Below are 23,572 nucleotides of genomic sequence, written 5' to 3' on the forward strand. Positions count from 1 at the left end.
ACAGAGAGGAGTACAGGAAGGAGTGTGATTTGACCCGACAGTCAGAGGCCTCCAAGGGAGGGGACCAAGACACAGAGCTGAAGGTTATAGCTGAGACTGTTGAGTCCTATAGGGAAGAACAGGAACAAAGCCCACAGCTCAGGCTTGACTACCCACTCTCAGGGGAGATCACTGTAGTGACCAGCTTCTGTCTTCAAGCACCCTAGCATGTAGGCAAAGGACAAAGCAGAAAGGGGCCTGTAGCTTGGCCTCTGACATTAGCTGATGTGGCCTTTGAATTCGATTATGTGTCAATGCACATTATTCAGTCATGGAACATTTTAATTTTTTATTTATTATTGTTGTTGTTAATTATTGGGTGCATGAATGTGTGCATGCATGTATGCCGTGGTGTCTGTATGTGTGTGTGTGTGTGTGTGTGTGTGTGTGTACGCGTGCACACGTGCACATACACGCGTGTGGTCACTCACACCTGCGAGCATAAATAGAGGTTAGATAACTATTTTCAGATGTCCATTCTCTTCTTCCATGGTGGGTTCTAGGGATTGAACTCAAGCTATCAGATTTGCACAGCAAGTACATTCCCTCACTGAGCCATCTTGCCTGCCTTTGCCTGCTAAGCCATCTTGTTGGATTTTTATGAATACCCCTCCTCTCACCAGCTAGCACTTATGAGATAGGTAGTACAAAGCTATAATTCAGGAAGGAATTCAAGGAGCCTGGTCAACACAGTGTGAGCAGGTGCTAGGGGGTAATGTTGATGTCAGGACCCTATTGATACCTGTGGCCCTAAGCTTTTGGAGACTAAGGATTCATAGGGACCAGCCCAGATCCCTCCCAAGCCAGGACTAGTGTTTCTCACAGGCACAATGTGGGGAGGAAAACAACTAGAAAGAATAAAGGAAGCATCTGAACAGAAGTGTTTTAACAGTGCATGACTGGCCATAGTTTATTCTACCAGCAACAAAACACACAGCTAAGTCTCTAACAGGCTGATGTAAGGCCAATAACTCAGCAGGGTTTGACATCACAGCAAAGAGCTCATGGTCACATTGTCACTGCAGGGTGACTCACTGTCCGTATGTCCCCAGTACTGTCCCAGTATTAGCCAGAAAGTCTTATATCCTGAGACGTGTGTGACTGGTTACAAGCCAGTGTCACCTCATCCTTTCTGGTAGGTTCTGCCATCTACTTTCCAGGCACCGGTGTGGTCTGAATGGATTGAGCATTAGATAAACTGAGGTTTCACATCCTCATCTGCGTTGTCTCTGACATGCTGTGTGGTCTTAGGGAAGTTGCTCAATATTTCAAAACACAGTGTGCGCCACATGTGCCTGTCCGCACCTCCTTCCCTCACCAGGCACCCACTTCCGCGCCCTCATTTGTGCCGTCAGTATTTCCGTTTCCTCCCTGATCTCTCACTTTACTTGCTGTGGAGGTGGCCTTCCCAGGTGAGCCCTTTCTCACCACCCCTCTCTGTTTACCCATCACACTTCAGGGCAGCGTCCCCTCAAGGTCTCCAGATACTCCGTCTCATTCCCGTTTTCTTTCTGGACAAAGAAAGATCTGGGCTTGTTTATTTTTCTCTTTGAAATATGAATTATTATCTTAATTGTACAAACATATGGAGCACAGTGCAGCAGTTGGATGCAGCTATACAGTGTGCAATGATCAAATCAGGGTGGTTCCTGTTTCTTTCAACGTTTTAAAAATCATTCGCTTACTATTTAATAATTATATGTTTGTGTGGGGTACAGCATGGTGTTTTCTGTGCATGAATGCAGTGTAATAGCTTTGTGCTTGGAGTTTTTCAGCTCATCCCTTCCAGTTACCATAAAATATTTTGTAGGTTACTGTAAAGGGTTCCCTTACCTCATATTGTGCTTCAACATCTAGAAGCTACTACTCATGCCTGTGTCCAGGTTACACACACACACACACACACACACACACACACACCAGAAATCGCTCTGCTACACACCCCCATCCACTTCGTTTCCCTGCTGACTATGGTAGGTACCCTCTAAAGCAGGTTCTGATGAACCCCACTTCTTATTCTTCTCTGCATATCACAGACCAACTTCTGTCCTAGCATGTAGGCAAAGGACAAAACAGAAAAGGACCTGTACTTTGGCCTCCAACATTGGCTGATATGGAGTTGAGCTGCAAAGTAATGTCACACCTCTTCTAAGACTGGGTCACTTCTAAGAAAGGTTATGACTTCCCTCCTTTTTTACTTCTACTCACTCTTACTCTTTCCTCCTTTTCCCATTGGTTGCTCTGATGGCATGTATGCTGCTCCAATAAAGAAGTGTCTGTTGCATACACGGGAGGCAGCATGCAGCCAGTATCCAGCCAGAAGCCAAATACTGCTAACAGCAGCCACACAATGGAGCTGGGAGGCAAATCCATCACCATTCCACCCTCACACCTATGAAGCCTAGATGATCTCAATAGGAAGATACTTCACCACTTGGAGCCCAGAAGCCATGCCTTGCCTCCTGGCCCTCAGACAAAAGAGTGTGTCTGGACTTACTTATCTATTTACTTATTTGGGATCTCAGGTATCTAGGTCCACGATATTGACTTGAAAGATATTGAAGAAATAAGGAAATTGACAGGTTAAGCCTGGGTTTTGGGCTAGGAAGAGATCAGAGTGAATGAGGTAGGGTTGATGCTTTGACAGTGAGAGGCCAACCAAGTGTCTAGCAGACATTCTGAAGTACCCTAGCTGTTAGAACATAGTGATAAAAGTAACTTGCAGAAGAGTGTGAGCATCCTGTTTTTGAACAAACACACTTTTCCAAATAAACTATACCAGAAACACATGGTCATGCCTTCCCCCAGTGTCAAGGTTTATTGAATAACATAAATTTGCAAGGTTCAGCCATTTCAGTGACAATAGTATGACAGATAATCCCACCTACCTTGACAACCTGACCGAGAATACAGGTTCTTTTATTTCAGTCTTAATTAGTAACATGAACTCTTATCGCACAGCACACATATGTATATGCGTGTGTGTGTGTGTGTGTGTGTGTGTGTGTGTGCGCGTGTATGCCTGTATGCATACATATGGTAAAGAGCCTGCAGCAGAGTTCAGAAGGCTTCAGAAGTGGCTGAATGCATCTGTGTTGAGAAGATAAACCAGACCAGTGCAGAGCAGGAGCTGCTGGAGTCAAGACAAGAGTGAGGCTTCAGATTCCATCCACAAGGTGAAAGCCTGGTGAGGGCTCCAAGAGCAGGAAACAGAGAGATCGGGACTGTTGCTGAAAGTTTCCTTGTCCCCTCAAGTTCCTGCCACTTCAGCCCCAAATGAATGAACACACAGAGACTTTTACTAAGTATGAAACTGTTGGCCAGTGGCTAGGGCTTCTTATTGGCTAGCTCTGTCTTAATTATTAACCCATAACTACTAATCTGTGTATTTCTACATGGCCTTATCTTTACCAGAGAATGCCTGGTGTATCCTGCCTTCCTGGGCTCTACATGATGACCGTTTCATGGTCTTCCTCTGCCTAGCTTTCCCGGAGTTCTCCTTGTCTCTTCGTCCCCCCATCTTCCTGCCTCAGTGTCTTATTCATCAACCAATAAGAGAAACATATATACAGAAGGATGTCCCCCATCATAGGCCCATGTCATAAACATGTCTTTTCACCAACTCAGGTGAAAGGTGGACAGACAGGTTGTTGTGTAGGCCTTGTCAACAGTGGAGGAACTGATCTGAAGTTCCAGGGACAGTTGAGTCCCTCTACTTGTCAGTCTTTGACACAAGCATCAGGCATCCAGTGATAGATTGGTGTGCAGCCACATCATCACGGTATTAGGTGTCCATCAGCGTATGAAAACCCTGTGAGGGAATTGTGGACTTTCCTGTCTGGGGGCCCACATGTTCTCACAGTTTTAAGCTGCCACAATAAATTTATTAGGGTTTTCTTTCTACCCACAGGAATAAGTCATTCATCAGTCTGTGCTGGATGACTTTGTAGTTTGTGGGTCCACTCAAGGGCTACAGTCCCACTCTTTTTTCAAAACAGAACCAAAAGCTGCTTATAAAATGGAGTCACCCAAGGCAAGGCACAGCCTACAAGGAAATATATTCATACAATATGGAGTCATTTGGAGTATGCACACATTCATGCACACAAACTGAAAAGAGTCACAAGCTTCATGGCTGCATGACCACACCTTATGTCAACAATGAGTTACATCATACTGTAAGATGGTCTTTCAAGACTGTAACGAAAGACTGCCACGACAAGTTTTGGGGTTGAGGTCAAACACACTTGCTACCAAGCCTAACAAAGTGAACTCCATCCCTGGAATCCCCCTGGTGGAACAGAGAACCATCTCCAGTATGTTGTCCTCTGAGCTTGACACGGACACAGTGGCATGTGTGCACCTTCTGAGACACACTCCGAGTAAGTAATTTTTAAAACAAAGATCATAACAGGGCTGGAGAATTCTGCCTCCTAGTGACGTGACAGAATAGCTGTGTGATCACAGCTCATTGTGGTTGTTCATACAGTGGAGACCAGTCCACTGTACATAGTGGTATGGAAATCTAGCACATGCATTTGGGCACCACACACAGTACTAGTGATGGGAAGAAACAACTTTGTTACAGGTTACTGTTCATGTCAACACAGGGAGCCCTGTCACACCAGCAGCACCCTCACACATCTGGTGTTTGCCTGGTCCCTCGGTTGTGCCTCCGCATCCTTGATTCTTGCATACCCTCCTGCTTTGCTTAAGTGCCTTACAGCAACAGCCTTTCTCAGGTTTCAGCCTTGTTGAGTGATTTGTGGCTGTGCACCAAATGTGCTTGAGAGCGGTCGGCTTACAGCGGAGTTTAGCATTTTTCTGTTACTTAACTGTATTTCCTACAACTAGTGGAATGAGTGATAAAGGTATTTCAACTTTTGCTTCTTTTGGGGGGGGTCAGTACTGAGGATTGAACCCTGGATCCTACAAATGCAAAGCAAGCACTCTACCATAGACACCCCTCACATCCCTTAATCCATTCGTAAGAAGTAGATAAAGATTCCATAGTGGGTTTAAAAGTGAGTGTCACGGAAGGGAGAATAAACAGTGGGGTGAGGGGGATAACCCAGAGGGAAAGGAGGCCAATGGCCATTGTAGGCAAGGCCCCAGGGTCATCTCCAAGCCACAGACCTGGCTGAGTAGGAGACATGGTCCTTTGTTTTAACTGCCAATGGCATGGCTGCCTCAGAGGCTGCCAAGCTCACTGGGCCTCATCTTCAGGGTTTTCGCCAAACTCTTAGGTTGTCCAGTCCCAACCTGTTTCTTTCACACCTATTCATCGTCCAGTTTTTCCTACTTCCGATGTTGGCTTCATGCAAAAGCCACAGGGCTACCCCACAGATGTTTCTAACATTCTCTCCTCCATCTGTGTAGTAAATCACGAACTGCCCAAATGAGTCTGTGGTTACCGCATCTTCACCTAGGTGGGTGACACTACGCTACAGGGAGCCAGTGTTTTAGCTACAAGACTACCACTAAGTTCTGCCTGGAAATTAGTTCACCAGTGGCTACACAGCTGTCAGACAGAGAGCCACTTTGTGAGCTGTTGGTATGTTTGACTAATTGAACACCAGCTGACACATATTTGCCTCTGTTATCTAAAATGCTGTTTTCCTGATTTAAAAGCGTACTGTGTTTGTGGAGCCTGGTTAGGTTTCCACTGAGGATGTGAACTTGTGTTGCAGTGGTGTGACCCGGATGAAGGCTCAGAGGGCTGGGTGCTCAGTGCCACAGGGACTTAGTGCTTGGTTTAGGGAGTTCCCAAAGCACAACCAAAGAGGCTGGGCTTCCAGCTAGACTGCTTCTGGAAATGTGGGGGCTCTTTCTCTAGGAGGCTGTTTCTGAGGCTTAGAGGCCAAAGTCTCTCCAACTAAAGAAGGCAATAAAGAGATTATCTCCAAGAGTATGCAAGCTAAACACTGCTGGTTCTTAATGTCTGGCTCCCCTGTTTGGAGGACACTTGCATACTTTCATTTTCCCATTCATTTCTCCCTCGAATAGAGCCATTTGGTCATTCCAACCTATGGGCTGTGAACATAGGTGATACACAGTGTCACTGCAAGAACAACACAGAAGAACAGGCTGAGCTCCAGGCCTTTCTCCTACAGGGGCAGGCAGGAAGGCTTCTTGAAGAAATGCCAGTCATAAGAGCACAGCGCCCTGAAAGGTGGAGTCACATGGGGACAGCTGATCTAGAGCGCTGTCTAAGCTTCTCTGGGGACTCATTTGTCATTGCATCATATTATGGTGCTGTGACTTAAATGTGTCCGCAAGGGATTCATGAGATAATGGAATCCCCAGTGTAGGGGTTTGAGATAGGACCTAATAGGAGATGTTTAGAACCCGGGGTCTCTATCCTTAGAAATAGATCAGTATCATTATGAGGCAGGCAAGCACAGAAAATAGTTTAGCCTAGGGTAATGGTTATGTTTGGTTTGGGGTTATGCATGTTGCAATACCTCCCCTTGTAATAATCCTGTCCTTGGCAGGCTAGTCCCTTCCCTGCACATACTATGCTCACACACCCTTCTCCAAAGAATGCATCTAAACCCCTTTGAATGACAACATGTGCTGTACTACATGTACATACAGCCATCTCCGGACAATAGTGTAGGTTTCTCTGTCCCTAACAACAATCAGATTTAGGTAATTTCTATTTAAATTTATTCCCAATATAGGGGACAAATGTGGGTAGGGAGTGATGATCAAAGAACAGAAGGGTCAGTCCAGCCTGAACTGGTTTTGGATACAGGCACAGTAAGGCAAACTATATCCTTCAGGTAAATTTTTAGGGAGAATCACATCTCCTATTTATTATCTTATGTGTATGCATAATTGGGTATGCATATGGTAACTGTCAGTTGTATTATGGGAAGGTACATATGCAAGGAAAAAAGGATATGACCTAATCTATCCATCAAAACAGAGAACCATCTTAATGGCATCCCCAGTAAGCAATTTCTTCTTCCTGTAGACCTCACAGAGTCACCGGGCTGTAACCTGGGGCCCTTGAGTGCTCCCACCCACAAGGCCTGCGGTCAGTGTTGATAGTGTATGCCTTCTAATCTTTATTATTGCTTTGCTCTGAAAGTAAGCAAAAGAAGAAAAAGTCATCTTGCTTCCCTTGCAAACCCATATAAGCCCTTCTTTGCAGTGCTTTGGATGACAGTGAGAGGCCAAGAACCTGGAAACACCCACCCCAGACCGCAACATCAGGCAACAATTGGAAATGCTCCTGGCAGGGGGTTCACGTCCCCACAGTCATGTCTTTCCACCTTCCACCATGTGATGACACAGCAGAAGACCCTCGCCAGTGCCAGCACTCTGATCTTGGACTTCCCAGCCTCCAGGAGTGTGAAAATAAAGTGCTGTTTATTATAAACGACACTCTTTGGTATTGTTTCATCAACGCAAAAGCATGCCAATGATCTGGCTCATCCAACTACTGAAGAATCCACTGTGCAAGCCTAGTATTTGATTCCGTGGACTTTGAAAGTGTGAAATAAGAGCAGCAGAGGAGTGGCTGGGTTCCATTCAGCAGCACTGTGACTCTACAAGCTGTGCTTGAATCTGGCTTCCGCAGCTCTGTACAATTGTTGATGGACTTTGTTTCAGTCCCGAGCTGTCAACTGAAAGGTCCCATCTCACTCTGTTGTAGCCTATTTAATCCCAGGATCGCAGTGGCAGGTCTGTTCCTTCAGTCATTTTTCAGCTTTTTAAATCGTTTTTAAAGTATTAGTGGGAGGGGCTAATGTGGGCAGCGTGCATGCAGAGGTCAGAGGACAAGATCAAGCGTGGAGTCAGTTCTCTCTTCCACCATTATGTAGGCTCTGGGGGCTGAATTCAGTTCACAAGATCTGTATGTCTAGCATCTCTACCTACTGAGTCATCTCACCAGCTACATCTCAGTTAGCAAGGAGAATGTGCTCAGATGAAGTGTCACAGGGCACAAACACAGCCGTGTTTGCAATTTTGCTTACTTTTTTTTTTTAACTTCTAAAAGATTTCCTTTGCCAATAATTGGTCCATGGGGCTGGGGAAACAGCTCAGAGGGTAAACTGCTGGCTGTGCAAGTGTGAGGATCTGAGTTCGGATCCCCAGAATCCATATAAATGCTAGGCAGGTGCAGTAGCCTGCCTGTAATCTCAGTGCATGGGAAGCTGGGATGAGGGATCCCTACAAGCCAGCTAGATTAGCCAGATCAGTGAGATCTGCATTCAACTGAAAGGCCCTGCCTCAGCAGGTAAGTTGGAAAGCAACTTAGACTGAAGAAGTTACCCATCTCAACTTCTGACCTCCACAGACACGCGCATGTACACTTGCATGCACACGTAGCCACACTTAGGCAAATATACATACTTTTATGAATATACAGAAGCACACATAGCATACCCATTTACACATGAAAGTGTCAAGAAGTTCAAACAAACAATTGGCTGAAAGCCAAGTATATTTTGTTCTCTCAGCATCTTATTCCAACAGGAGCTGTGACCTGTTCAAATGTCAGAGGGTTGGGGGTAAATAAAGCTCATCAGGACAGCTTGTCTGCATGCACAAGGCATTGGGTTCAAATTACAGCACTGCAAAGAAAATATTCAAATGTCTGGGTCACAAAGAAATAACTTTGGATATAGAATTGGAGTTTGCACAAGAATCATGGGAGATGCATTTGAAAGCTGTATTATCCAGGTGGCTTTTGGAATACTTGTCCATCCTTTAGATAAACTGTAATTAGATTGCACAGGTTTTGTGTGCTGGCTGCACTCTGTTTAAAGACCTTGCTGTGTGCCTTTAATCCCAGCCAAGTCATTACTACATACCTAAGTTTACGGGACTTTGTTGGGTAACTCGGACCGAAGTTGCACTTTCCCTCAGCCTTTAAATCGTGTGCTTTATGGCATGATGTAAACTTTATGAGGACTTTAAAATTTGTTTTTAAGATACTTTTCACCATTGTTAAATAAAACTCCCCTAAGATTTAATTAAAAGTTTCAGAGAACAGGGGGGTAGTAGCCATAAACATGCTTATAATAGAGATGCCTTCCCCCTAAAGGAAGGGGGAAACACACACAAAAAAAAGTGGGAATCACTTGGGATCCTGATCACAAGGGCACTCCAACCTCCCTGTGTACTGTGAGGAGCCCTAGTCCACCTCCAGCATTGCCTACGACTTTCCCTTATAACTACTTTGTTGGCGGTGGTTTTTATTTATTTATTTATTTACTTACTTATTTATTTGCTTTGTTATCCCTAAGACATAGTTTCACTACTTAGCCTAGCCTGGCCTTGAACTTAAAATTTTCCTGACTCAATGTCTTTAGTGCTGAGATTACAGAAGAAAAACACCACCACCATGCTAGCTTTCACAATAAATTTTAAAGACATTCTAGTACAGCAGACCCCCACTTACCCTCAAGAGGTATATTTTAAGAATAATATTGTGTGTGTGTGTGTGTGTGTGTGTGTGTGTGCGCGCGCCCGCACGCGCGTGCGCGCTCATGGACATGTATGTCACTGTCCATGTGTGGAGGTCTGATGTATGGAGGTCCATGTGTGCAGGATTCCATTCTCTTCCCAGAAAGTGAACTCAAGACATTGAGATTGAAAGCATTTGGCCTTACTCACTGAGACATCTGTGTTCTACCTCCTAATTGTTATGTGGCTTCAGGGGATCCACCTTGGGTCATCAGGCTTGCATGGCAAGTACTCCCCATCCCCTGACCTGCTTTCCTAGTCTCTCTCAAGAGATCCATTCTGAGATCTCCACAGATGCCTGAAATGGTAGGGTACCAAAACACACACACAGTTTTCCCTCTTTATCCCACAGCACTGCATCAGCACCAGAGCCACTGGCTCCTTCCACACCTCAGATCCTGTGAACTCCTTTACATCACAACTCCTCTTGTGCTTTGTGGATGACATTAAGTAGAACAAGTGTTACATGGGAGGATAGACTAGTCCCATATTTGTACTGCAGGAATGGTATGGCCTGGCTGGGCATGGCCAGAGCTGGGGACTTGCTTGGTCACAGATGAATCAACATGTTGTTTTCCCATCTGCTAAATTGTTATATGTCATGAGGAGAGTTGAACAGTCTCCTGAAGGCTCCATCTTACCATCTGAAACAACAAAATAACTATGATCTGTACTATAGACCTGCTGGTCTTTAACCCTTCTGCCCAAGAGTAAAACATCGAGTGATCAGAATTGCCATACTTCAGCCCCTCATTTGCATAGCAAGAAGTAAAAGGGGGCAGATCCCACATAAAACTAGCCAAACCCACCGTCTAGAGGTAGCGGGCTCTTCTCCACTGCCATGCCCTTGCTCCCCTGCAGTGTAGCCAAACACTTGGCTTTTCCTACTCTGTTCTGACTTGAGTGAATCCATTCAGTGCCCACATGTGGACCCGTCATCCACCACAGAGTGATGCTGAAGTGGTCAGTCTGATAACCAGGAATGGTGCTTGTTGACCAGTGGTGGTGGCCAAGACGCCCTGGGCAACAGGATGATTCATGTTCTCAGCAGGATGGAGTGGAAAGGCATGAGTTCATTGTGCTACTCAGTGTGCAGTATTCTGGAATTTTCCATTAAATATTTCCTGACCATAGTTGACCACCAGTTTATGGAAAACACAGAAAGTGGGATTGTGAAGAAGGGGAAATCAGTGTCCCTAGCATCTGGATGACCATCATTCAAAATGATGTTTCTCAACCTGTGGGTCATGACATCTTTGGGGCTCACATGTCAGATATCTTGCATATTGGATATTTACATTATGATTCACAGCAGTAGCAACATTACAGTTATAAAGTAACAACAATATGATTTTATGGTTGGGGGTCCACACTCATAGCATTTGTCACAGGCAGAATGATGAGCCAGGGACCCATCCCCTTATACCTGGATCCTATGACTCTGTATAGAAAAGACAAGGTTAAACTAAAGAACTTGAACTATGGATGATCCAGGGGAGACCCAATCCAGTCACAGGGTCCCAAAGCAGGATAGCCTTGCCTGCCTGTGATCAGAGTAGAAGATGTAGCCACAGAAGTGGAGATAGACAGAAATTACCCCCTTGGCTCTGAAGAAAGGTTCAAGGCGGAGGGGGAGAGGTGGGGAGGCTGGAGGAACCAGGCAAGACAGCAGAACCTTCTCGGTCCCCAGAGACAACCTATTAGTTCCAAAGTTGCCCCTCCCCTCAATGGCAGTACTGGTGACAATGTCATAAACAGAAGGACTCTGACTGAGCAAACAAAAGGATTGTTGTTGGGTGTCTTACTTACTGTTCTGTTGCTATAAAGAGTCACCATGAGGCACCCAGCCCTGCGGACTGTGCAACTCTTAGCCTTGCTAAGGGAAGCAGCCATTGTTGGACTGCTCAGCCTGTACGGCACAACAAGCCAGCCAGCACACCTCTTTTGACTATGCGTCTGTTCTGTGGGTTCTCTTCCTCTGGAGAACACTAAGGAATGCAAAGGTCAAAGTTTTTCTTACCCCTTTGGTGTTTCAGTATTTTTCGTGGAAAACTCTTATGAAGGAAAGCATTTAACTGGGGACTGGCTTACAGTTTCCAGAGGTGTAGTCCATTATCATCGTGGCAGAGAACATGGTGGCATGCAGACAGATGTTGGAGTGGTAACTGATCCATAGGCAGAAAAAAGAGTACCTAGGCCTGGCATAGGCTTTTGAAACCTCAAAATCTACCCCCCCCCCCAGTGACACACTTCCTCTTCCAAGGCCACAGATACTCCAATAGGGCCACACCTTCTATTCTTTCAAATATTGCTACTCCCAGGTGACTAAGCATTCAGATATGAGCCAATGGGGGCCATTCTTATTCAAAGTATCACATTGGATAAACACAAGCCTGAATTCAGCATTCCTGAGGAATCTCCTAAGGCCATTTTCTGTTCATCAGGACCTTCCTTAATCATATCCCAAAGCCAACAACCTCAGACAAGGGCATCTAGTCCTGGTCAATCTAAACAGTGGGTATCAGCTCGAAGACCCCCACCCTGCTGACTATCACCCAAAATCCACTGGCTTTCCTGCCATTTTGCTTCTCTGCTCCTGCCCCACCCTTGACAATAGCTCTGGTGATTTGATGCCCAGTAAGCCTTTCTTCCTAACCATGGGATGGCTCAGTTTGGTGGTTGCACGGCATTACCATGTACACTGCTAAGACTTTGATTTTAGTTCCTTGAATTTAGTTCAGGTTTGCATTTGGGCAAAGAAAACACAGTTTGTGGGGGGTGTTTAACAGTAATATAGAAAGCTAATGTGGATTTTAAAATATAATCCTTTTTTTTTTTTTTTTTTTTTTTAAAAAAGGTGATTTTCAACCAAACTGTCTAAAAGAAATGGGTGGCACTTTGAACTGCTATGGACAAGTTTCTTGCTACATACTGACTCAACAATGCAAACTTTTTAAAAAGTAAAACATTAGCTGGGGAGGTGGCTCAAATGGGAAAATGCTTACTGTGTGGGCATAGGCTTCTGAATTAGATGCCCAGCCCCTGCACCCACAAAGAAAAGCCAGCTGCACGGGCACACGCCTGTCTCTAATCCTAGTGTCGAGGGTCCCTGGGACTTGCCAGCCAGCCAGCTAAAGCAGTGAGCCCCAGGCTCAATAGAGGAGACCCTGTGTCAAAAAAGGCAGAGGATGACTCAAGACTCCAGTGTTGACCTCCACATGTGCACCAGCACATACCTGTACACCCACACACACATACACACATCATACAATCTCTCTCCCAAAGTCACAAAACCAATCAACCTCAATACCCTCACTTGCAAGTGTTTAAATCGTGATTTTCAAATTTACAAGTTCTTTCCCCATGGGGGGGAAAAAAAAAAACTGAAACACCAAAGGGGTAAGAAAAACCTTGACCTTCGCATTCCTTAGTGTTCTACAGAGGAACAGTTGAAATTTTTAAATTAAATATTTGCCTTAGAAGAGTTGTCATGGTCATGGTGTCTCTTCACAGCAATAGAAACCCTAACTAAGACAATTAGGCTATTTGAAGTAGGAGGAACCACCCAAAATGTCTGTCCATAGAATGGACAGACACATAGTCAGAAGTAATGTGTTGGCTGAGCAGGTCAGCGATGGCTGCTTCCTGGGGGAGAGGTTAAGAACTGGGGGTTGCATAGTACACACGGCTGGACACCTCAGCAGTCCCAACGTGGAACTGAAGGCCTGGAAGGCATCTGAAGAGCTGCTTGTTTTCATTATGTATTGGAAGTCTGCAGAACATACCAGCACAGGAGAAGCTAGACATGAAGGTAAACAGGAAGGTTTCTCCCGTAGCCCTCTTTGCACCTGGCTGTGAACAGAAGGTGCCACCTACATTTTGGGTGCTTCCTCCACCTGACTGTCTTTTTAGGGGTTCTATTGCTGTGAAGAGACACTATGACCACAGCAACTCTTATAAGGAAAGACATTTAATTGGGGAGTCTCGCTTACAATTTCAGAGGTTCGGTCCATTATCATCATGGCAGGGAGCACGGCAGCGTGCAGGCAGATGTGGTGATGGATCTGAGAGTGCTACAGCTTACAGGCAACAGGAAATAGTCTGAGGGTCACACTGAGTAAAGCTTGAGCAAAAGACACCTTAAAGCCTGCCCCCACAGTGACATACTTCCCCCCAACAGGGCCATATCTACTCTAACAAGGCCACACCTCCTAACAGTGCCACGCTCTATGAGATTCTGGGGGCAATTACATTCAAACTACCGCTTTTCACTCCTTGGCTCCCATACGTTTGTAACATTGTCTCATAATGCAAAATGCATTTAGTCCAACTTCAAAAGTCCCCATAGTCTATAACATTCTCAAACTTATTTAAAAATCTAAAGTTCAAAGTCTTTTCCAAGATTCATTCGTCTCTTAACTGTAACCCACTATAAAACCAAAATAAAAAAAGCAGATCACATACTTCCAACATAAAATGACACAGGATATACATTACCATTCCATAAGGTAGAGAAGAGAGCACAGTGGAGAAATAACTGGACTAAAGCAAGACTAAAAACCAGCTGGGCAAACTCCAAACTCTGCATCTCCATGTCTGAGGTCAAAACGCTCTTCAGATCTCAACTGCTTTTGGCATTGTTAACTGCAACACATTTCTTCCTCTTGGGCTGGTTCACGCCGTTTGTTAGCAGCTCTCCTAGACCTGTTTAGGCCTATATTCAGGGACAAGCCTGACACATGCCTGGCCTCAGAGGCTTTCCTTAGGCACAGAGGCAAATTCTATAACCTGTTTCATTTATCATTAACTCTAAAGCCAGAACCACATGGCCAAAGCTGCCAAAGTCTGCTGGTTGTTCCAGGGGGCTGGAGCACAGGCACCTTGTTTGGTTACATCCTCACCAGCTTTTTGTCTTTCACTGCCTAAGACTGGCTGTCCTCAAACTGGATCTCTAGACCAGGCTTCCCTCGAAATCAGAGGTTCACTGCCTCCCTCTGCTTTCCTAGGGCTGGAATTAGAGGTGTGCCCACCATAGCAGGCTCTAAGCTTTTCTTTAGTCTCTTTTCACAAGTTGGACATTTAGCTGAGGTTACCAGTCCCTCTAGTCCATTTCTCAATCCACGTATCTCCTTGAACACAGGACTTAGCCCCACTCCACTTCCTGGTACTCATTTTCTCCTCAAAACTTACATTTTGTAATTTATCCTGCTCAGCTTTCTCCTTTTCATTATAAATCTTCATTAGAGAGATCACTAAAAACCACAGGACAGAGTCTATACTAGGCTACTATGAGGTTTACTCTGCCAACAGAATTAATCCAAAACTCTTCACTTTAGCCTCAGGCAGAGTCTTAGGACAAGGGCAAAAGGCAGCCAATTTACTCACCAAAATATCACAAGAATGATCTCTAGGCAACATACTAAAATTGTTCTTCTCTGAAACCTCTTGACTGAGCCCCCATCAGTTCAAGTAACTCTTATCACCACTGTCTTCCATGTTCCTACTGTTATGGCCCAATAAGCAGTGCTTAAAGCCTTCTAATGCTTTTCTAACCCAAAGTACCAAAATCCAAATTCCTCCAAACCAAAACATGGTCTGGCCTACCACAATAACGCCCCACTCCTGGTACCAACTTCTGTCTTACGGTTTCTATTGCTGTGAAGAGACACACCATGGCCATGCAACTCTTATAAGGAAAACATTTAATTGAGGGGACTTGCTTACCATTACAGAGGTAAAGCCCACTCCTCTCATCCCAACACATCTCTTACTGAGCCTCAGAGCACTGACTGTCTCAAATAATCTTTGAGTTTTTCCGACCCTGCCCTGCTTCTGGGAGGCAGCAGTATATCAGGAAGGCATCTTATCCTTTGCTGGGTCTGCCTGTCTGTCCTGTCCACAGCCCCAGAGACAGCTCCCAGCCCCAAGAAGCTCCTTAGAGAAAATTGAAGACAATGAAAACTAGTTTCTTTATTCTAGTCTTAAGGTTAAAGATAATGTTCCAGTAAAAGTGAAAATTTTTGTTTTGTGTGTATAAGAGAACAACAACAAAAACAAAAAGTACTATGTTTTCTCACTTTCCTGGTGGGAAATTGAGGTAATGAACACAAAAGACTGAATCAGAAAAGCAGTTCTGAGGCAGCACTAATATGTAATGCCTCTCATTCTAGAAGCCAGTATGAATTAATGCTCTTCCTCTGCCCCAAGATGATGTTGTTGTTGGATATACGTAACAGAAAATTCACCATTTTAAACCATTTTAACTGTACCTGTTTAGTTCATGGCACTGTTTGTTCATGGTGCTGTGTAACCAGTATCCACCTGCCATCCAAAACAAGAACTCTATGCTATTCTACACCCTCCTCTCCTTCCTCTCAGCCAAGATGCTACTGTTATGCTGCCAATCACTATGGCTATCCTTGGGCCCTCATAGGCAGAGCAGCCAGCATTTACCTGGCTTAATCCACTTAGCACAATGATTTCAAACCTCACCCTTGCAGCATGTATGGTTTCCATTCTTATCTAAGATAGGGTGTATTCTGTTGCTTGGATGTACCTTTGTTCATCATCTGCCAGTAAATATGTGTGCTATTTTTGTGAATAATGACAGGTATGCAGGTGTTAAGGTATCTAAGTCCTTGTCTTTAATTTTTCTAGAAGCAAAATTAAAAATAAATGAACATTATTCAGTCTTGGAGGGTCTGATGTAGTGCTGACTAGATAACTCCCAGAACTCCTTGCCCAGAAAGCTTTGCCTTACCAACAGGGCAGCTATGAGCTTATAGGACATCTGTTTCCCTTCAGGCCCACACTCAACCACAGGAAAGGGGATAAGCTCTAGCAAAGAATAGCACCACTCTACTGAAAAGTTGCCCCAACCTGAGTCTCCAACAAAGACAACGTAGAATATAAAAATAAGAAACTTTTATTAAAGTTGAAAATGTTTCCAAAGTTTATAATTAGCGATACATACTGCCACCCCAGAGGAGGCTTCTAACATGAGTGACAAGCAGACAAACTGCTTTGCCACTAGCACCCAACTCCCCTAAGTACTAGTGCTGAGGGGAACCCACATTCTGGAAAGAAGAGCCCCACTTCCCAGCAGAGGGGCAAGGACAATTGCCACCATAAGGACAACAGAAAACAGCACCTTTCCTGGAGTGCCTCCATCAGGGAGGTGATTTCCTGCTAGGCAGGCTTTTCTTACCAGCCTTTATCTTACTGGCTTCAGTCAGGGGCAGCCTACAAGGTTCTCTTCAAAAACACTGACTGCCAGAGACACTGCTGGATTAAGTCAGATTCTGTGCAGCATCCCCAGGAGTTTGATGCTTGCACAGTAGCCACAGCTGCGCCCTTCCTCAATGGTGGAAGTTATGATCCTAGGATGCCAAGTTGCCGGCGCTCATTTATGAAGGGTTCAAAAAACAAGCACCCAGATTTTAAAAAACAAAAACAAACAAACAACACATTTATTTTTTTATATAAAAGTGCCAAAATATCCACCAATGTTGTACTCTATCTCAACAACCAGTTTACGCTAGGAATCAAAACACAAGGCCCTTTATTCACATTGCTCCAGACTCAAATCCCTCACGCGTTCCCACAGTAGCTGGAATCCCTGGACAGGGGGAAGTTTGCATTGCGATTTGCTGTGCTAGTCCATATGTCCAGGTTCATGTAGGCACGGAACGGGTTAAACCCTGGGTAGTACTCCTTGCACATGACCTGGTTTTCCATGTGGGTCGAATGTTCTGTGGCAGGACTCATGGGGCAGCAATTTTCATACACGTCGCTTTGTGGGGCCCAGATGGAACCAAAAAGTCCAGACATGGGAGACAAACTTCGGGTGCTGGTGAGGTAGGACTGATGTGGGAATGAGGAAAGAAAAAAGAGCAAAAGTTTACAAACTGACAAAGGGCTTTCAAGATGTAACACTACAACTATCATGACATCCCAGGGGATACAGCCATGCCGTGTCTACCCAGCTACCTGAGAGCTGTTCAACTGTCCCAAACATTCTGGGCTGTTTTCAGAGATTATGAAACTTTCGTGTAATTGAACAAGTCCAGAGGACTCAGCCAAAAATCCTTCACGGGGAAAAAAATGTGGCATGGACATGAGAAGGAATGGTACTGGGTAATCCCGACTGACCTGTGGAACTTCCGTTTCACCTGCAGCCATCTGTGGAGGCCACATAAGGCCTGTGTCACAGACTTCCTGCCCTGTCTGCAGGTCCCCGCCAACTGTCTACACATGACATCCTTCGTGACGCGGCCACTGCGTGAACAGCCCACCCGCTCTGCCCGATGGGAACTCACCGCTGAAGGGAGCAGGGAACAAGAGTAAGGAAGCTCTAAGGAGAGAAGGGAAGCAACACTCACCGGAGAGTTGACGAAACCGGCATGCTCCCAGGCAGACGGGGTGCTGGCTGGAGTGTTCCAGGTAGAGTGAGCGCTGTGGCCAAGGAAGTCCGTTTGAACTTTTGAGGGGCAGGGGAAGCCATTGGCGTAATTCATGTTTTCTGTGAGGAATGGGAAGAGGACCTTGTTCATGGATGAAAAGCCTTCTGGGATTTACTGTACTGGGCAGTGAAAGGAAGCCCTAACATGGGAGTCTCATGTGCTTCCCTGCCAGTCGGCAGGTTAAGACACCACCGGGCAGGGCTAATGTGTCTGAACTTGTTCATTTCATGGGGATATTTCTAATGCACAAAATTTACTTAGAGCATTGCTATACAGGTAAACAGTCCAAAATTCTTACCCACCCGCAATGCCCACCAACACACTCAGTGCTAGTGATGGAACTCCAGGGTCTCATGCAAAAGACTCTTGGCTATACCACCTAGCTATGTTCCTTTCCATTTTGTTAATTACCTGTCCCTCCAACCTCAGCAACCTGCATATGTACCACATGGCCTGATAAAGTCATTGTAAACCAAGTACTTCCAGATATCACCAAAAAAATGAGACATAAAAACCTCACAATCTTGGGGAGAAAGTTACCAAAGTGCCCTCTTATGGTAAGTTTGCAGCAATGCATGTGTCAGAATCAAGAACACTGGACACAGGATTTCCTCAGTCCTTGTTGGGCAAGGTAGTGCTAGCATAAGAAATCCTGAACCAACTGTATCTGCAGTTTCCAGATGGTCACGGAAATTCCTGACTCTTAAGTTACTGATTATGGCATATGATTTGAAGCTTAGCATCTGTTAGGATCCACTAGTCCTGCTCTAGGCTCCTTTCCCTCCTTTTGCTGGGCTTCCCACACCCCTGGGGCAGAGTCAGGGCATTATGAAGAGTTAGTGCCCCAGCTGCCCAATTGATAAGCCAACCTGCTAGGGCTACAGGGATAGAAGCGACTCAGTTCTACCTAGCTGACAGGACTAAGTGGGGTAAGGTCCCACACGGAAGCCCCCAGATACCAGACTGAGGGCTGCTGAGGCGTCATTCAAAATTGCCTCTTTTGGTGTGCACAAGTAGACCCAAGCAGCAGCCTGCGGAAGGGTCTCCTCGTCTGTTAACTGTGAGTTGCTACAGTAAGTGCACACATCCCTTGCTTTGACTCTAAGAAGGAAACAGTGCCTCTGGCAGTGGTCAAGCACTTTACCTTCCGGAACGGTGTTGTAATCGTTCAGTTCCAGCGGACAGTACACACTGGGAAACTGGCCTTCACAGGATGCACTCCAATCAATGAAACGGCTACAGAAAACAATCAAACGAAAACAAGGTCTAGTTTCAAGACAGGACAGGCTTTACTGCCTACATTTTCATCTGCAAATCCCCCAATTTAGGGAAATAAATAATGTATTTTGTCAAGTCAAAGCCAAGTTTATTTTCTCATCAATGACAATCCACCTGCAGGAGTTGGCTGGGTCAAGGGCAAGCTGCCTTCCTGACTGCACAGACAGCTGTATCGGCACCATGGAATGACAAGGGGATACCTCAGTGTCTCAGTACATACCCAAATGGTTTCACCTATTAGTTCTGCCAATGAAATGCCCAGCTATCCTTCAGAACACAAGCAACATTCAGCTTGGAAACATTACCACTCTAGCCTGGGACTGGTACACTGAGCACTACAGACTGGATGCTCATTACAGAAATAAGGCAGGGATACTACTGCCACGAGTAAAACCCGGTCTTCAAGTGCATCCCACAACAAGAGACGTCATGTTTGCCAAGTCTCCTGACTGAATGACATACTATTAATTTTCTGACACCAGGCTCTCTGATCAATTTAGTTTGTAAATGTAAATGGAGGTGCCTTGGCCCTGCCTCAATGAGATGATGGGACAGACTTAGTAGACTTCCTAGGGGAGGCCTTACACTCTCCGAGGACCAGATGGGGGAGGAATAAGGGGAGCGGGAGGAGAGGAGGGAGGGGGAACTGGGACTGCAATGTAAAAAATTAACACGAGCATTCTCAAACGTGTTCCCGTATGAAACCACCCTTTCCACCTACAGAGGGTCTGAAGGGGCTGCCAGCTTTACTGATCTGACTTCATGTTTCTCACAGCGGCTGTGTTGTTTAGCAGCACACTGTAACTCCAGAAGGCAGAAAGCACACAGTTCCAAGGCACAGTCCTTGTATCCATGAGAAAGACCTAACAGCTCCAGCTGCAGGGCCTGAGGCCAAGCAGAGCTGTGTCAGAGCAGTGGGGCCTACCTGTCAGGGAGGGAGGCAGGCTCCTGCGACACACCCGGTGCACTGTTCTCCGCTGGACAGTTGAAGCTACTGGTCAGACACACGGGCTGGGAAGGCCATAGGCCTCCAGGTGGATACAGACCTGAGGAGAACAAGGAGGGATGCACAACGTGGCTGACTCCATTAGGCAATTTTAAGTGGGTGGTCCAGGCCTCGCTGGGGGAACACTGGAAATGTGACTGATGACGGGGGATGAGTTGTACGCGTCTGGGACTCTCCTGCTAGGCTGGAAAGAGTCTGTGAGTGACTAAATGGTGGGAGGGAGGGACTAGAGGCTGACTGCGATTGGCACTGTGCCTTGGCGAGAAAGCCCTGGATGGTGAACTCTGGGAGTGCTGGTCACAAGTCCGCATGGGTACGCCCGTTTTTGAGCATCTTGCCAGCAGCAGTGCTAGGGGCCTATTCTGGACTATCTTTCCATGGACACTTACTGAGCCAAAGCCTTGGGGCATAGGGCCTCCTGCAGAGTAACAGACAGACATGTCTGCTCCTGGAGAGAAGACTTGGATCCCCAGGCTCAAGGTTCCCCTCCTGAGGTGTCTGTACACCTGGCACTGAAGGGGACAGATATAATAAAGCTCACACTGATGCAGCCGGCACAGCCCTAAGTCTAAGACAAAACAGCAGCCATTCCTCTGGGGAAACCTGGGCCCCTTGTCACATAAGCTCCCAATTTAGAAGGACTGTGCCTTTACTGCCAAGCCATCTCTGCACTGCATATAACATGTCTAGCTTTCACAGCCAGCAGAAGGAAATTGCTTCTGATACAGGGCCATGCCAGATAGGGGGCTCTGCCACACCACACAGGGCATGGCCGATATCCACCTGTGGCTGCACCACTAAGACACGGCAGGCTCTGGAGGACAATTCTTCCCACCCATTGTTAAGACTTGGGTTTCCTAAGACCATTGAGTCCATTGGGTCTATCCTACCTCTGGGTAATGGAGGAAAAACTGACAGAATGCTGCTCTTGTCCCTGGCTGTACTGCGAGTCTTGTCTCAGGGGCTTCTAGGCCCTGACAGCCATGTGATCCCATTTGTGCTTAATGCATAATGGAACACAGTAAAGGGGGACAGCAGAAGCAGGATGCCTGCCAGGAAGTGACTGAGGCAAGGGTTAATAAGGAGTGAGACTACGGGAGCAGGGTAGTCAGGGAGGAGGTGGTGAGCAAGCTGTCACACTCTACAGAGACTGAGAAGGCCAGGGGGACCAGAATAAGACCAGGGTCCTGTGTGCCACAAGAAAGAAAAAGGCCCAGGTTGTCTCAGGGGGTTGGGGCCTAGTTAATAAGAGGGAATGAAAAACTGAGAAGTTGGTGTACAGAAGCTGCTAGAGCTCCAAGCAAAAGTGGTAAAACAGAAGTTGACTGTAAGATGCGTCCAAGGTTCAGGAGAGGCCCAAGCTGAAGATACGAATCTGAAAGGTGTCAGAATTTAAGGTGAGACTTGAAGTTTTCAATGTGGAAGCCAATGGCAGGAAAGAAAGATGTGCAGACACCAAGTCTCAGGCTCTGAGAACCAGGGTCACACTCGGGTGATAAGGAACTGACTCAGGGACCCACGGCTGAAACAGGACTGCAGACAAAAGGGACTAAGCGTGGGACAATGTGGAAATGCCAGAGACCTGACTCCTGCTTCAGGGAAGTGGAGGTAGCAAAGTCAGACTGCAGAGCAGAGGGGACTGCCAACCACTAGCACAGATTCTCTAAGGGGGCTTCCAGGACAGGAGCTAAGAAACCTAACAATGGCAGGGAAGAGTGCCCTAGGGCAGCGTATGTCTGCTGCTACCATGTGGAGATGGGGGAGTCACAGCACACTTGTGTATGGATGGGAAGGACTCAGTAGAAAAACTGATGGTGGAGGAGGGTGGGGAGTGGGTAGGAGTCTCCCTGGGGAGAAACAGACGATCTTCCATGGTGAGCCAGTATGAGTGGGGGGAATTTCTGAAGGTCTGAAGTAGGTGTTATCTTTTGTAGAAAGAAGGAAGCAAGATCAACTAGAATGAGGCAGAAGGCAGCTAGGCCAGAAGGACCAGATGCACTGTGAGCAGTTGGGGATACAAGGCCTGGCCAACAGGTGTGTGCTGTTCCTCAGAAGAGGTGGGGCGAGGCAGGACTAACACCGCCACCATGAGCTTTGCAAGGTGAAGCCAGTTACATACCGATGGCAAGGAAATTGCTTCCCAGGGATCAGGCCTTTCTGCAGGACCAGGACAAATCAGAGAGGTGAGGAACAGTAAAACGGGCAGGATGATGTTCATACACACTAGACCAGGAGACATGATTTCCTTACAACTTTAGGACATAGCCAAGGAATGCAAAAGGTGATTTATAAAAAAAAAAAAAAAACTAATTGCAGATTCGTGCTAAGTTCCAGGTAAAGCAGCTGAAACCCACACATAAACCCAGACTAGGACAGCAGATTTTGTGAAAACCCTAAGAAATGAAACAAAAGCAGAGTAACATACACTGAGATCCAGCTTTTGGTGGTGGGGATAGAATCCAGAGCCTTGAACATGCCAAGCTGTGTTCTTCTACCAAGCTGTGACAGCCTTGGATATTTGAAGTTTGTTGCTATTTCTTAACTGCTCCCTGGCATTAATTAAACCCTACCCTCTATTAGCTCACAGAACTGACAGAGGAACCAGTTAAACTTTTCTCAAACTCTAGCTTGGCAAAGTAGAAAAGATAGAATTTTGCATCTTCTTCCATTGGAAACATTGTGTTGTATGGAATAATGACTTCGTCCAACTCAGGAACAATCAGTTTCCATAAATGATCTGACTAGCTGACAACACATCTGTGAGACAGTACAGTGCCTTGAGCTTCCTCCCAATTCTCCAATGGATAGAACAGCTTTTGCCTTGCTGTATAGCTCAGGCTGACCTGGAACTCTCCACCTCCATCTGAGTAGCGTTTTGTTTGTCACAAATTTCTAGGCACAGAAATGAATATGCATGCAAAAGCTAATGCTACCATGAAGAGTAAACACCAGGCATGTCCTTCCATGATTTCTGATTTTGAAGAAGTCCCATAATAAAACATGTCACCAGCGGAAAGACAGACAGAGAGAGAGAGAGACAGAGAGAGAGAGAGACAGAGAGAGAGAGAGAGAGAGAGAGAGAGAGAGAGAGAGAGAGAGAGCGCGCTAAGAGGAAGAGAATGGAGAAGCTGGGAACAGAAAGATGGTGAGGAGTGTGGTGGAAGGGCCCCTATGGACTCATGTGTTTGAATGCTGGACCATAGGGAGTGGCACTGTTAGGGGCTGTGGCCTTGTTGGAGGAAATGTGTCACTGTGGGGGAGGGCTCTGAGGTCTCATATATGCTCAAGCCACTCCCAGTGACACAGT

At 46.1% G+C, this 23,572-nt stretch overlaps 1 protein-coding gene across 2 annotated transcripts in view; it reads right to left on the reverse strand.

Moving 5' to 3' along the window:
- Positions 1 to 16,426: 16,426 nt before the first annotated feature.
- The window catches only part of Tmem131l (transmembrane 131 like), a 136,280-nt gene continuing 129,134 nt past the window's right edge, over positions 16,427 to 23,572 (reverse strand). For both annotated transcript variants that reach the window (XM_051199446.1, XM_051199445.1), the window contains exons 32-35: positions 20,185 to 20,305; positions 19,126 to 19,217; positions 17,901 to 18,040; positions 16,427 to 17,382 (exon numbers count right to left, since the gene is read on the reverse strand). In XM_051199446.1, the coding sequence (XP_051055403.1) occupies positions 17,110 to 17,382; positions 17,901 to 18,040; positions 19,126 to 19,217; positions 20,185 to 20,305 (626 nt within the window). In that variant the 3' untranslated portion in view covers positions 16,427 to 17,109. The remainder of the gene's footprint in view (positions 17,383 to 17,900; positions 18,041 to 19,125; positions 19,218 to 20,184; positions 20,306 to 23,572) is intronic.

The sequence above is a fragment of the Phodopus roborovskii genome, unplaced genomic scaffold (assembly GCF_943737965.1).
Source record: "Phodopus roborovskii unplaced genomic scaffold, PHOROB, whole genome shotgun sequence".
NCBI classification, from domain to species: domain Eukaryota; kingdom Metazoa; phylum Chordata; class Mammalia; order Rodentia; family Cricetidae; genus Phodopus; species Phodopus roborovskii.